Source organism: Ictalurus punctatus, chromosome 4, assembly GCF_001660625.3.
Source record: "Ictalurus punctatus breed USDA103 chromosome 4, Coco_2.0, whole genome shotgun sequence".
Taxonomy (NCBI): domain Eukaryota; kingdom Metazoa; phylum Chordata; class Actinopteri; order Siluriformes; family Ictaluridae; genus Ictalurus; species Ictalurus punctatus.
Genome location: NC_071284.1, coordinates 31,609,842 through 31,623,546, shown reverse-complemented (window position 1 = coordinate 31,623,546; position 13,705 = coordinate 31,609,842). Strand labels below are relative to the sequence as shown.

At 35.4% G+C, this 13,705-nt stretch overlaps 1 protein-coding gene across 1 annotated transcript; it reads right to left on the bottom strand.

Annotated features, from left to right (window-relative positions):
• Positions 1-2,966: 2,966 nt before the first annotated feature.
• On the bottom strand, positions 2,967-11,326 carry LOC124627203 (fucolectin-like). Its single transcript, XM_047153602.2, has 8 exons — positions 11,306-11,326; positions 11,065-11,104; positions 10,822-10,866; positions 8,949-9,231; positions 7,502-7,641; positions 7,314-7,402; positions 6,709-6,793; positions 2,967-4,866 (listed from the first exon to the last, which is right to left on the bottom strand). The coding sequence occupies exons 1-7, from the start codon at positions 11,324-11,326 to the stop codon at positions 6,716-6,718; spliced, it is 696 nt and encodes a 231-aa protein (XP_047009558.2). The 3' UTR covers positions 2,967-4,866; positions 6,709-6,715.
• Between the last annotated feature and the right edge of the window lie 2,379 nt (positions 11,327-13,705).

The window sequence follows — 13,705 nt, the reverse complement described above, 5'->3', positions numbered from 1 at the left end:
TTTATAGCTGGGTTTTATATCTGATAAACAAATCAGACCTTATCCATCATTTTCACTAAAGGACTCCTATAACATGCAGTGTCGGTCCAGTAGCTTTTGAAAGATGTTCGAGATACCCCTATGGGAGAAATAGACAACTCCCCCGTTGCCCAACACACTCACAGTGAGGCTTAAGAGACAGGCAGCCTCACAAGCAGTGAGAGCTTGGGAATGGACCTTCTGGTGACGATATGCCTATTTGAATATATTAATATTCAAGCTACCCTGTCCAGGGTGTACCCCGCCTTGTGCCCGACGTTCCCTGGGATAGGCTCCAGGTTCCCCGTGACCCTGAAAAGGAGTAAGCGGTAAGAAGATAGATGGATGGATGGAATATTCAAGCCTACCCTGTGCACATAATCAACAATTTTCCTTGCATCACTGATAAAACAAGTGTATTTCTCTCTAAAAATACAAAACCAAGACTGGGAAACTCAGAAGGCCAGAAGAGGCACACTTAATGTCCTTAGAAAACATTGTATTTCTTACTGACTTTCCGGCTCAGGTGCCACATTATAAACGCATTTCATTGTTCGCAACCAAACAAAAATATTTGTCAAGGAGGTAAACAGTTAAGTCACTTGTAATAAGGCTGTGGTGTGCAGGTATGTAACCAAATATTAAACAGATAATATACTCGATACAGATCATATAAAAAGGTACAAGTAAGATTAATAAGATTTTTCTTTGCCACAAAGGTTCACTAGAGGTATGTATGCTATCCTATATAGACTTGAGCATTGTCCACATCATGTTTTATCATCTGTTATCCAGTTATCATCAATAGTAAAAGCTAACATGGTAAAAAATATATCAGGGCTTTTACACAGTGGATGTATCGGACATGCAAAATAACTGGTAGAGTGTACAATGCGAGTGTAGCAAGTGGCTCGTTCGTAATGACTACACCACACTGAGGAAAACAACCCAAATAAAGACACACAACTACGATCCTCTTAGAAAAATCAAGAGGCATGGGTTTCCATACAAAAATACATTTTATTTGAAGCTAAAATAATAATAATAACAATAATAATAATAAAAAGACTGGCCAAGAATGATTTAAAAACAACAACCAACACAGTCAGGCATTCGTCAAATAAAACAGATACAAGAAGAAATGAACAATAATAGTCATAGGAGGACTGAGGCTTCCTGTATGAAGGGCAGGCTAGTACTACAGCACCAACTATACAAAAGGGAAAAGAACCCCACCAATCAGAATCATTCCCACAAAATTCACTGCAAATAATAACACAGCAATAATGACAACCCTTAGTGAAGTAAAGCCTAAGGTGCAGCAAAGAACTTCCCCCCAGCCTCAGGAAGCAATCAGCTCCTACAAGGAGGGAATAAAAAAATGAATAAAAATCACATTGAGAAAGAGCACAATCAAATAGGCACCAAAGCTACTGAGCAGAAAAACTTACATAATAAATGAAAAACACATTCCAGATCCATTTGCTAAATTTAATATAACAAAACCCAAGAAAAATCAATTACAATATACTCAAAGCAGGAAATAATAATAATAATAATAATAATAATAATAATAATAATAATAATAATAATAATAATAATTTAAGGAAAGAAAAAAAAACCCTTACTGTCACAAAAACACAGATACCCCCGAGCTCAAACTGATTACAGGTCGTAAGGTTAAAAAGACTGACCAAAACCACTGCTATGCATAGCTGTATCAGAACACTTGATAATGACTCTTACAACACAGCTGGATTCAAGAAACTGAGGTTAGTGACAGCAACAATACAAAGCTATGCCAACACAAATAACGCAAAAGAACAAAAGCAATACCCAAAAGTCAAAAGTCTAATACCCACCCACCTGGGTATAAGACACACGCCTGACTGGACACCAAAAAAGCAGCAACGTGAGTCAGAGTGAGGGGGAGGAGCTACACCGAAACCACTGCACTCACTCAGCCTGCCTTAACGCAGATAAAATAAAGAACCCTAAGAACAAACTGGTGTTACGATGTAACTCAACTGGGAAAGCATGTGAGATCATTTAGGTCTTATAATAAAAATGAACAATTTACACACTGTGACCCGATGACAGAACACTCACATGATAGCTTCTTTAATAGTTGCGACAGCAACATCTGGTTCTCCGACCGGGGCTACGTTAAACTGCCATGCTGCACAGCTGGGAGCCCCGACGGCACACACTCATTTATATTTAAGCATGTTTTTACATCACATTTCTGTCCAGTGAAGTGATTGACCAATGCTAACGATTATTTGACAATAATAATAATAATAATAATAATAATAATAATAATAATGATGATGATGATTATTACTATTATTATTTCATAGTGCATGACATTTTGTATTTGTAGTGTAAAACATCTGGATTGGCTTACATATTGGTAGACATATGCTAATTAAAAAAATATAAGCTTCATGTACTGGTCACGCGCAGGGGCGCTACCCACAGTGTTAAGCTAACGCAACGTGAAGTTCCCTTTGAAAGGGAACACAGTCACCCACTATTGATCTGCGAGCGCATTGTGCTAATAGTGTGTCACATTTTTATTTGATATTTTTATTTATAATTAAAGAAACCAGAGTGAAAATTGATTATCCTGAGTATTCACTTACACAAATAGAGAGTAGAGTTTCGATTTGGCTAAATAAGTCCTACAATCTAGAAACAAACAAGTAGGATATGACCAGTGGTTTATTTCAGACACAATCATTCCTGATCTTTGTAATAATTCAGTTGTTGGTTTGAGTTGAGCACTGACAATCAAATTAAAAGAAGAAGAAGAAGCCAGTATTTAGTGGTTTGGGTTTTTACAGTGGCGTGATAAGAATAAATCCTCAGAAACTGCTACAATGTCCTCCCAGGAATCCATGGCTAATCATAGGCCGAAGTGTTTCAGAAACATTCTGGACAATCTGTGTAATGAGAATTTCTTTATTGAGTCTTAGTTACAGATTATTGAAAATGTTGCATGTTAAATAAGATTCTGACACTAACAATGTGAAATGTTGATTTAAGGGAATGAGGAAGGATGAGCCAAATAAGATAAAATCATGTAAAATCATAAAAAAAAAAAAACAGGTATTAAATAGAAAACCCCATAATTGTATCACATAACTAAACAAACAAATAAATAAATTAAAAGCCCATTAAAAACTGCTAATGTGCTGTACTGAGAATCACCCTTCTACGAACATTGGAAATTCTCAAGCAGGTTCAAGGGAAGGAACAAAGTTTAAAGTGAACACATTTATGCCAGTGAGTAAAACCTCATTCTTACACGATCTCGGCCCTTTCTGTGTTTTAAACATGCTTCCAATCATACCAAATTTCAAAATATCATATGTTTTCCATTATGTTAACCTAGAAATCCTCACTTTCCCAGAAAAACGACTGAACATACTGTATCGACTCGATCATATTTGTGAGAGAAACTTAACTACCATTATTCTACCAGAAAATCTAGCTATTATTTTAAACTCAAACCCAGGTATACGTATGCTAAACCCAGAAATCAAGAGGGCATGTTTAAAACATCAATCGGTCCCATAGTACCTAGTAACAGAGTCCGTACAGATGCTTCATAATGAAATTCCAGGATTTTCAAGGACTTTTCAAGTGCTGTGTATGCTTGTGTTTTCACAGACTATACAAGAGATGTCATTCAAACACGTTCTTTATTTCTTCTTTTTAAATAATTAAAAAAATAATTAACGAATACATTTTTATATTGCTCCTTTTCCCAGCTATGATGGACAAAATGTGTATTTCCCAGACATTGCTTCATCTTCACCGTAATGTTAAAATACTCCTTTTCTAGATGATGTCATGCGCTAGTTAGCATATACATTGCATCATTACATGGTATTTTCATTCTTCCTAATGTCAGCCCGTTAGAGCCGAATTCCCAATAAAGCTGTTGTCATTTACGTATTTTTTTCTGCTTCTTTTGTCAGACAACAGAACGAGTATGAAATAGTGACTGAACCCCATTAAGAGACCATATGTTCAGCAGCAGTCACTTTCAAACCTTTTCCAAGCTGCTGCTCTGCACTGCTAAAATCCTGATTTTATAACCGCGACGTCGTCTGACTAAACCACCGTACACATAAGCTAAAGACAACGTGTGCACTGTGATTTCGTGCTATATTTCCATGTAAAATAACCTCTCATAGATGTGCTGCTCCTCTCTGCCCCTCACTGAACAGAGTAGCTGCAGAGAGAGGCGTGTCTCCGGGGGGAAAGCAGGACCTCACACTCACCGGGCAGTACTGACCATTCTCTTTGTTTGAAAAGTCGCTATATATGTCGCTAGGTGCGTTTTTGAAAAAGTTGGAGGAGCAGGAGCTGCAGCGGAGAGTCACATTTTGAGTAAAAGGATTGTATTCATGTTCTATAGAAAATAAACCCTTTAAAGTTATTTAGTGATTTCGTATTCATTGACTTTTTATCATTCAAGCTCTTTTTAAGCACTGTTAGATAAAAAAAAAATGCTATTTTCAAGGTTTTCCAGTACTTAAATTTCCAAAAGCCAAATTCAAGCACTTTAAGCACCTTGTACGAACCCTGTAGTAATAATTTTTCATAGATACATTTCCCAAACAAACAAGCTAAAAAACTTCTAGTACTTCTAACTAATAAATATATTACATCAGCTAGCTAGTAGTTTCAAGAGCTACACCTACAAGAGCTAAACCTCACACATTCGATGGTCTTTTTTTTGCTGTTGTTTTCTTTGACCTCTTCTTCTTCTTCTTCTTCTTCTTCTTCTTCTTCTTCTTCTTCTTCTTCCTCTTGGTTAAGACATATTTCTGCCACCTGTTAGTCAGAATGACAAAATTATCGACCGTCATTTGGCATTTTGAGGTCATTTATCAATAATTATTATTTGGTGTAATGCTCAATAATTATTAAAAACATACTGACATTTGTAAACAGTATGGCTGCCACATGTCAGTCAGTTCTAATGAGGCAGTGAAATTTACTTAAAAAGCTGTATCCTATGAGTGCTTACATGGATTTTCACCTAACTTGAACGACATGTACAGGACAAGATTCTGAGGTCATGTGGCAAGTTTGGTCATACAAAGGGAGCAGAGCTAAGATCAGATAGCTGTTTATGAGGAACTATAAGTCTGATCAAGCTGAAATTTGGTATGGTACCTATGTGTGCTAATCTGTAATGGATTCTCATGATGACTTAATTACTAAAAAAAACATGCCTGTCATTGGCCCATCAAATATCAGCAGATATTTGAAAAGGTTTTCATTAAGCTATTGCGACAAAATATGAATGGTAGGTTCAGGAAGGGACCTCCTAGTGTCTGATGCAATCTCACTCAAATTGACTACATGGGGGGCACTATTCATGTTCATAGGGGTCAGCGTTAAGTTCAAATAGCTATTTCTCAGGAACCAAAATTCCAATTGAGCTGAATTTGGTGTACGCTTTCTGCTAATCTGTAACTGAATTACTTCAAAAACATGTCTGCCTTCTGCCCCTCGGCTTTCAGCAGGTAGGTCACACAACTAGCATTAAGCTATCATCACAAAATATGATACATGTAAGTATGTTCACATATGATCTCTTTATTGTTCTATGAATATTGACAAGAACTGGCCACTGGGGGTGCTATATTCAAGGAGTGTTTGGACCCCGCAGATTGCCGCTTATGGCAAATGAGGGTTTACTTTACCCTAGCAAGGGCACATCAAAAGGTTTCAAGTGGCCATGGCCACTTTTACTTAAATTGGTATAACTCATGTAAGGTCTCCGTCTGAGGGCACTTGTGAAAAATGCCACTTGGTGGCGCTATAATAATAAAACAACCTGAAAATGGCTGTGTAAATTGTATGTAATTAACTGTATATTATTCACCGTTTCAAACATACACATACTCTTGGTATCATATATTAGATCTCAGCATTCTGAACAACTTTGCCTCTAGGACCACTGCTGTCAATTAAATCATTCTTTAAATATTTGAGATTATTTAAAAATCATAGTTTTGCGAACTAGTCCTAGGTTTTTTGCTCAACTGTAATAACCTTATTGCAGGACAGTTATTTGGACTACTCATCCAAATCTAGATTTACCCTCGCAAGTGGGCGTGGCCACTTTTACTCAAATGGCTATCACTCTTGAACGGAATGAAATATTTTCACCAAACCTGGGGTACATATGTATGAGCTCCATTTGAGGATAAATGTTAAAAAAATTACTGACTGTGACCAGCTGGTGGTGCTATAACAGAACAAAATCTGAAATTGGGAGTAAATGTGGAACCGTTGGTCCACTAGACTTGATAAATAAATTGCAAGAACTGTCCCTGTGCAAGGTCCAGTCAGCATATACAAGGACAATTGTGAATCTTGAAAAACATGGCCAAGATTGGTCGAGCAATGTTCAGCAGCTACTAAACAAGCTTAATGGAGGCCGAATTTTCTTAAAATTATCTTGGTTTTTCTTTGATTTAGGTGTTTATAGGATTGCACAATATTAAGTAATATCTTTTAACGTCTTTAAGGACCCTAAAGGGCTTGAACCCCAATAATTGCTGCTTGCAGCAATATTATTATTATTATTATTATTATTATTATTATTATTATTATTATTATTATTATTATTATTATTTCAGTAGTAGCAGTGATTTTTCCTACCATTTTTTTAAGTTTCAGTTACCAGTTCCGGTTCCTTTGTCCAACGGACCTGAAATACCGATGGCTGGACATTGGCAGATATCACCTACGAGGAAAAATTACTATTATGTGTATATATACATATATAAACATACAGTACACATACAGTATGTAAGTACATATATATATATATATACATATATATATATATATATATATATATATATATATATATATATATATATATATATATATATATATATATATGTATATATAGATAGATACTCAGTAGAACAAGAAACATCCTCTCGTATTCAACTGCTTTTATTTCCTTCAACAACTGAAACATAAACTGATTTTAGGACTGCTCCACACTTGCAAGCATGAAAAACATTGTCTAAAGCCTTTCTAATAAAGATCTGTAAAGCTTATTTGGATTTTACAAAATTATCTCCTGAAAAGGAGACGTTTCTTTTTTTGCTGAGTATATTATTTACCATACATGTCTGGGATGTAATTTTATAGTATATAATTTACCATACATTTACAATAAATGTATAAGAGTGTAGCTACATGGTATGTGTATCTAATAAACAAGGTATGTGTACATTCTCATAAACACAAACCTTTTGAAGAACGTTGTCCCTCACGGTAGGGTTCGTGAGATCCTCACTGCTGTTAAACTTTAATCTCAGAAATGCACTCTTACTATACACTAAAAAAAAATTAGCAGTGATGATATTTAGCAGCTGTTGTGAAGCTTAATTTGATTTTAAATTTATATGAAATTGTGAACTGGATATAAAAGTGTAACCTTGAACCCCATAGACTTCCACTTCACAGAGCGTGAGATACCCTCTAACATGGGGAATGTTGATGTTCACATAACGACCCCTCATCTTGCAGGTGTAATTTGCAGAGACACCAGCAGGGATGCTAGAGATAACGACACATCTGCATGGAGAGAGAGAGAGAGAGAGAGAGAGAGAGAGAGAGAGAGAGAGAGAGAGAGAGAGAGAGAGAGAGAAAGAGAGAGATGAGTAGAAATGTATTAAGTTAGTTTTACATATTAAGTTAAATCCAAAGTTAATAATGTTTAACAAATCTGTCACCAAGTTGATTGTTTTCATACCAGAGTGTGCAGAAGAATTGTGTATTTTATTAAAGAATGACACATCATACTTTTTCTCAGTTCATAGTCATGTTTAATGTTGCAGAACGCCTGTGAGACAAGGTAGCTCCTGTTATCCCTTACATTACAGCAGCTATAGACAGTCATTCCCGCACAACCCTCTCTTTTATCTCTACCCTGAAGTTAATAAGAAAAATGCAGCCCTCCATTCTAAAAGCTTTCTCATGGAAGAAAAACAAACCTTCCTAAGTAAACCCCTCTGTGCTTCACACAGTGACAGTATTCCTTCTAAGGTATAGAAGGATTCACCATTGACTGGAGGGAAGATGAGAAAATTTACTATGTAGCTAAGTTACTATGTAGTTACCATAATGTACACACACACATACACACACACACACACAGAGAGAGAGAGAGAGAGAGAGAGAGAGAGAGAGAGAGAGAGAGAGAGAGAGAGAGACTTTCTACTTTCTAGGTTTTCCACTACATTCCTACCTATTACAGAAATAATCTGTGTATGGGTATCATCTTCCTTCCATGTCCTTGTATAAGTTTTAATTGTAGGACTAACGTGTTACAATGAGTGCATTCATATAAACCGGTGATTTGGCATGTAGCCAGAACTACTGTCAGTCAGTAGTAATTCACTCCTTGTCAATTTACATGTCAGAATTACACAATTTGTACAATTTAAAATGTCCTTGCCAATCAGGTGAAGAACTGCAGTTGTATATTTTATGTACATTTTCTGTAATCATTTCAGTTAAAATGCTTGAGTTATACTTCAGTAAAATAAAGTGTACAGTACTTTAAAATCTGCAATACTCATCGTGTGAGTGACTATTTAAAAGACTAAGTGATGTCATTAAAAATATTTCACAATATATTTCTTAAACAGCTTTTCACAGAGACTTCAGATGCTTTATAAGTATAAAATATTACATTATGAACAATTTTACTAGAATGTTGTAATGCCTTATTAAAGTTGTAAATACATACAAATATTTGTTACCAAATTGCAAAGCCTTATACGCAGGACGCTTTTTGAACTGTTAATAAAACTCTATAAATAACCTCTTACTCTTTTATGCTGATATTGTTTATATAAATGTATTTTTAAAAATTTCACCTGGGGTTATTGTTGCCGTTGTTGACCAAGGAGTTGCCAATGTGAATCTCAGCACCATTTATCCGTTCTGGAGCGACATCCCATCTGTTAGTGATGATTACACTGCTAATATCATACACCGCCAACAAATCCACCCTCCACCACGGGTTGTAGTCAGTATCTGTGTGTGTACATGACTGGAAAACTAAATTAGATCCTCTGTTCCCATCAATAGCAAGGTCAGCAGGGAAAGAGTTACTGAATACAGAAGATTGTGTTGCTATTCCTCCTAAGGCCACATTGACTGGAGGGGAGAAGAGAACATATTTATTTATTAATTTTCTTATATATATATATATATATATATATATATATATATATATATATATATATATATATATTAGAGATGCACCAATGATATTAGGCTATTTTTGACGCCATCGGCCGATAGTTTAAAAACATCCAGTGATCAGGGCAAATTATGTCCTGTCAATAAAAAGAGTGCGGGAAAACACTTCGATTGCTGGTTGTGTGTAAAGATGATGTCTCTTGTGCGGAATGATGACAAAACTGCAGTTTATAAGCTCTGCAAGCTCTGTCCTGCTAAAATTTCGCACCGGAAGTGAGCAGCAGTGAAGCGGGAGTTTCGGTGTCGACTCACCCTCCACGCTGCTCGCTCACCCTCGCGAGTTTTTATTTGCATTTCTTTCAGAATTCTTTTAAATTAATTATTATTCATTTAAAAGAAGGCATAAAACCAAACTATCGGTTATCGGTATCGGCCGATATCACTCTGAATAATCAGTTACCGGTATCAGCTGAGAAATTTAGTATCGGTGCATCTCTAATATATATATATATATATGGAACTTTGGTAATTATGTTGTGATAAAAAACCCAAAATAAATCAAAATCATTGAATATTTTAGCAGACTCAAAGTAGACAGGCTTTTTGCCTAGAATTTTCAGAAATCCATTCTTGGCATTTTCTCAACTGATTTCCTGAGGAATCCCCCTGGGACGCTTTTTAAAGAGTATTAAAGGAGTTCCCACCTATACAGCACACTTATTGGCTGCTTTTCTGAATATTTCTCTCCAAGTCATCCATTTAAAAGAATTCTTTTTTTTATAAATAAAATGTTCATTTTCTAATGAAAGAAATTTAAATGTTGGGAGTATAATATTTTTGCCTACAACACCGATTTCAAACATTTAATCATACACAAAATATTATTAAGATCATGAGAAACATTTCAGTCAAGTGTCTATAAACTTTTGACTGGTAGTGGACACACACACGCACACACACACACACACACACACACACACACACAGACACACACACACACACATATCCGAGAGCACTAGTGGAAAATGTTTCTATTTCGCATTATTTTTTAAATTTATTTAATCCAGCGATTTTCATTAGAAATTATATTATTGACTACAACTTCAGTGAAAAGTAGAATCTTCGAAATATTTACATGAATTTCTGAGACTCTTAATATTTAGAATGCCCCCTTTTTGGTTGAATGACTGTGAACTCGAGCTGGCATGGACTCCACAAGTTTGTGCAATACCTTATAACCCGTTTTAGATCATGAACACATACTTCAATAGAAGAGATTTTGTACAATGCAGTTAACGTGGTCAATATCACAAATGTACTTTACAAGTAGGGACCTAGAAATAGTGCAGAATTGTCAATATTAAATATTCAAAATATGAAACATTTTCTTTCTTTCTTTTAAACATTTCAGAATTCTAAAACTTGTTTATTTCCAGATTTTCACCGTGGTCTCAGACATTTGGTCCCCATGGTGTGTGTATAAATGTACATGTATGTATATGTGTGTATGTATTTATTTATTTCTGTATTTTAATATAGTCTTACCTTCCTCATGGGTCAGCATCCACTGCAGTGAGAAAATGCATATCCCTGTGCAAAAAACATGCAATCTAAAATAATACATTTGATTATGTGTCTGTTTAGGGAGAGACGTAATAGTAAAATGTAATCTATAAAATGTATTAAATCATTATTACTGTAATGCAACAAACTAACACTGGATTTATTTTTGGTTGTTGTTTGTTTGTTTTAACTATACTTGAAATGAGATTTCAAATGAGAGTTTACCTAAAAATTGAAGCATGGGCCTCTGTGAATTCTCCATTTTCTGTTCAAATAGAAAGATTAAAACTTTAGATTTACAACAGCACTTGAAGGAAAGGAAAGTAGCTAACTGAGAAAGCAATTTGGCATTCACCACTTAAGAATCAGACTTTTACTGTGTACATCAATTTATATGGAGTGCATCATATAGCAAATATATAATGCATTAAGCTAAACAAAGCCGCCGTTTAGAGAGATTTCTTACCTTGCTCGACACGCTCTTCATCTCTTTGACCCATGAAACTCTGAGCTGTCCACTTGGTGCATCACTAAATGAAAATTTAGTTTATTTAAAAGGCAAATGCACTTTGTGCTTTTCAAATGCAAATAAGTTAGCCTCAAATGACAGTCTATAACAAAGTTGTAAAAACATGAAGCAAAAAGCTTCCATTTAGGTTTTATACATACAGAAATACATAATATAGGAATAGCTTTCATCCAGCGTGGTAATTGATTCATGAATCAATTTATGTCTGATTCATAAAAACTGTTGTACAAATGTTCATTTCTAGCAACGAGACACAGAATCATTAATGTGACAAAACATAATAACGTCTCCACTTGAACTGTTAAAATGTACAGATTCATTGTATTTTAAGAGGATACTGTTCTAAAAAAATATATAATATTAGACACCAGGATAATATTTGTTAATAATAGCACATCATATTCATGTGCTAATAATATTCATTAGCGTTGGATCGACTTAATTCAAATGCGCACAAAGATTCCATGTGATTGAATTGAGTTACATTAAGACAGTTTGTTTTTGTACATCCAACATGATTTGACATTACATTTTAAATGCCCTGAATAAAATCAAAATCTGCACTCTCACCTGAGCTGAGCTGATGATCAAACCCAGGTTGCTGGTATTTTGCACCGGTCATATTACCACTATGCTATACTATCACACACATTTTAATCATCTTAATTTAAATACTATAGTTATAATACCTGTCAGTATCAACAACCCCACAAGATTTCATAATGTAATAGGTTTACATTAATACTACATGAATTGATCGCGCTCATTTGACATAATTACGTCTTGTAATTATAAACTGGTTTAAGTTAAGTTTAGCATAAGCTGTGAAATCATGTTTTGATGAGAATGTAATATTTTTATGTAAACTATACATCATATTTTTTCTTAAATCTAACCTACCACATGTTCCATGTTTTTTTAAACATTGTAATTGTAAAGTGACATTGGTTATGAGTAAGAGTAAGTGTCTTGAATCCAATTTCAGGCGTTTTAGCCTTCTTACGGAATTGTTTAGGAAAAATAGTATTTTGAATACATTTTGCATTAGGCTGCTCAAAGCACCTGGAGTGCCGATCTTATTTGCTTCTGCAGGATGTGTTTGAAAAAGAACTAAGCTAATTCATGTGTCAGCGTCGCAATGCATAAAATCATGCAGATACAGGTAAGTATTTCAGTAAGCTTCGGTTAATGTTCACACCAAACATCAGAATCTCAGTGATGATGGTATGAATGTTGGTGCCAGACGAGCTGATTTGAGAATTTTAGAGGCTGATCTGGGATTTTCACAGACAGCAATCTCGTGAGTTTACACCGAATGGTGGAGAAAAACAAGTACCTTTTGATGAGAGAGGTCAGAGGAGAATTGCCAGACTGGTTCGAGGTGACAGAAAGGCTACAATTACAATAATTCTTTACAAGTGTGGTGAGCAGAAAACCCTCTTGCAACATACAATACATCAAACCAAATGAGGTGGATAAGCTACAACCATATTAGGTTCCACGCCTGTCTGTGAGCCAAGAACAGCAATCTGAGGCTAGAGTGGGCATGGACAGTTGAAGAATGGAAAAGCGTTGCCTGATTTGATGAATCTTGATTTCTGTTGTGGCATGTAGATGATAGGGTCAGACATTGGCATCAGCAGCATGAATCTGCATCGTGTCAACAGTCCATACTGCTGCTGGTGGTATAATGGTGTGTGGAATGTTTTCTTTCGATTATGTGATCCTATGTGAACCGTTGCTTTCAGCATGTGGTGTGATCCCCTTGGTCAGAAATAAACGCAGCTAAACATTTTCACTGTTTTTATCGTTGATCAGTCCTGCACATCGGCTTGTAAGAGTTTTAGCCCGTTCCTCAGCACAGAACAGCTTCAACTCTGGGATGTTGGTGATTTTCCTCACATGAACTGCTCTCTTAAGGTCCGTCCACAACATTTCTTTTGGATTAAGGTCAGGACATTGACTTGGCAATTCCAAAACATGAATTTTATTCTTCCTTAACCATTCTTTGGTAGACCATTGTGTTCTTGTTTGCTTAGGGTTGTTGGCCTGCTGTGTGACCCACTTTCTCTTGAGATTCAGTTCACAGACAGATGTCCTGAAATTTTCCTTTAGACTTCAGTGGTATAATTCAGAATTTATTGTTCCATCAATTATTGCAAGGTTCTTATAAGTAAAGTTCTTATGCTGGAATGTAGTGTTTGCTTTCTCCAAACATAACACTTCTTATGTAAACCAAAAGGTTATATTTTTCCATACAAAACATTTTTCCAACAGACTTGTCCACGTAATCATTTGTCTTTATTTATTCATTTTCATATGGTTCATTTACATGTG

Excerpts from the sequence above, each read along its gene's own strand:
- LOC124627203 (XM_047153602.2), bottom strand. The coding sequence starts at position 11,326 with ATGAAGAGCGTGTCGAGCAAG. Across the intron at positions 11,105-11,305 it reads TGAAGAGCGTGTCGAGCAAG|AAAATGGAGAATTCACAGAG; the intron begins GTAAGAAATCTC and ends CTATTTGAACAG. Across the intron at positions 7,403-7,501 it reads GGAAGTCTATGGGGTTCAAG|TGTATAGTAAGAGTGCATTT; the intron begins GTTACACTTTTA and ends ATTTTTTTTTAG.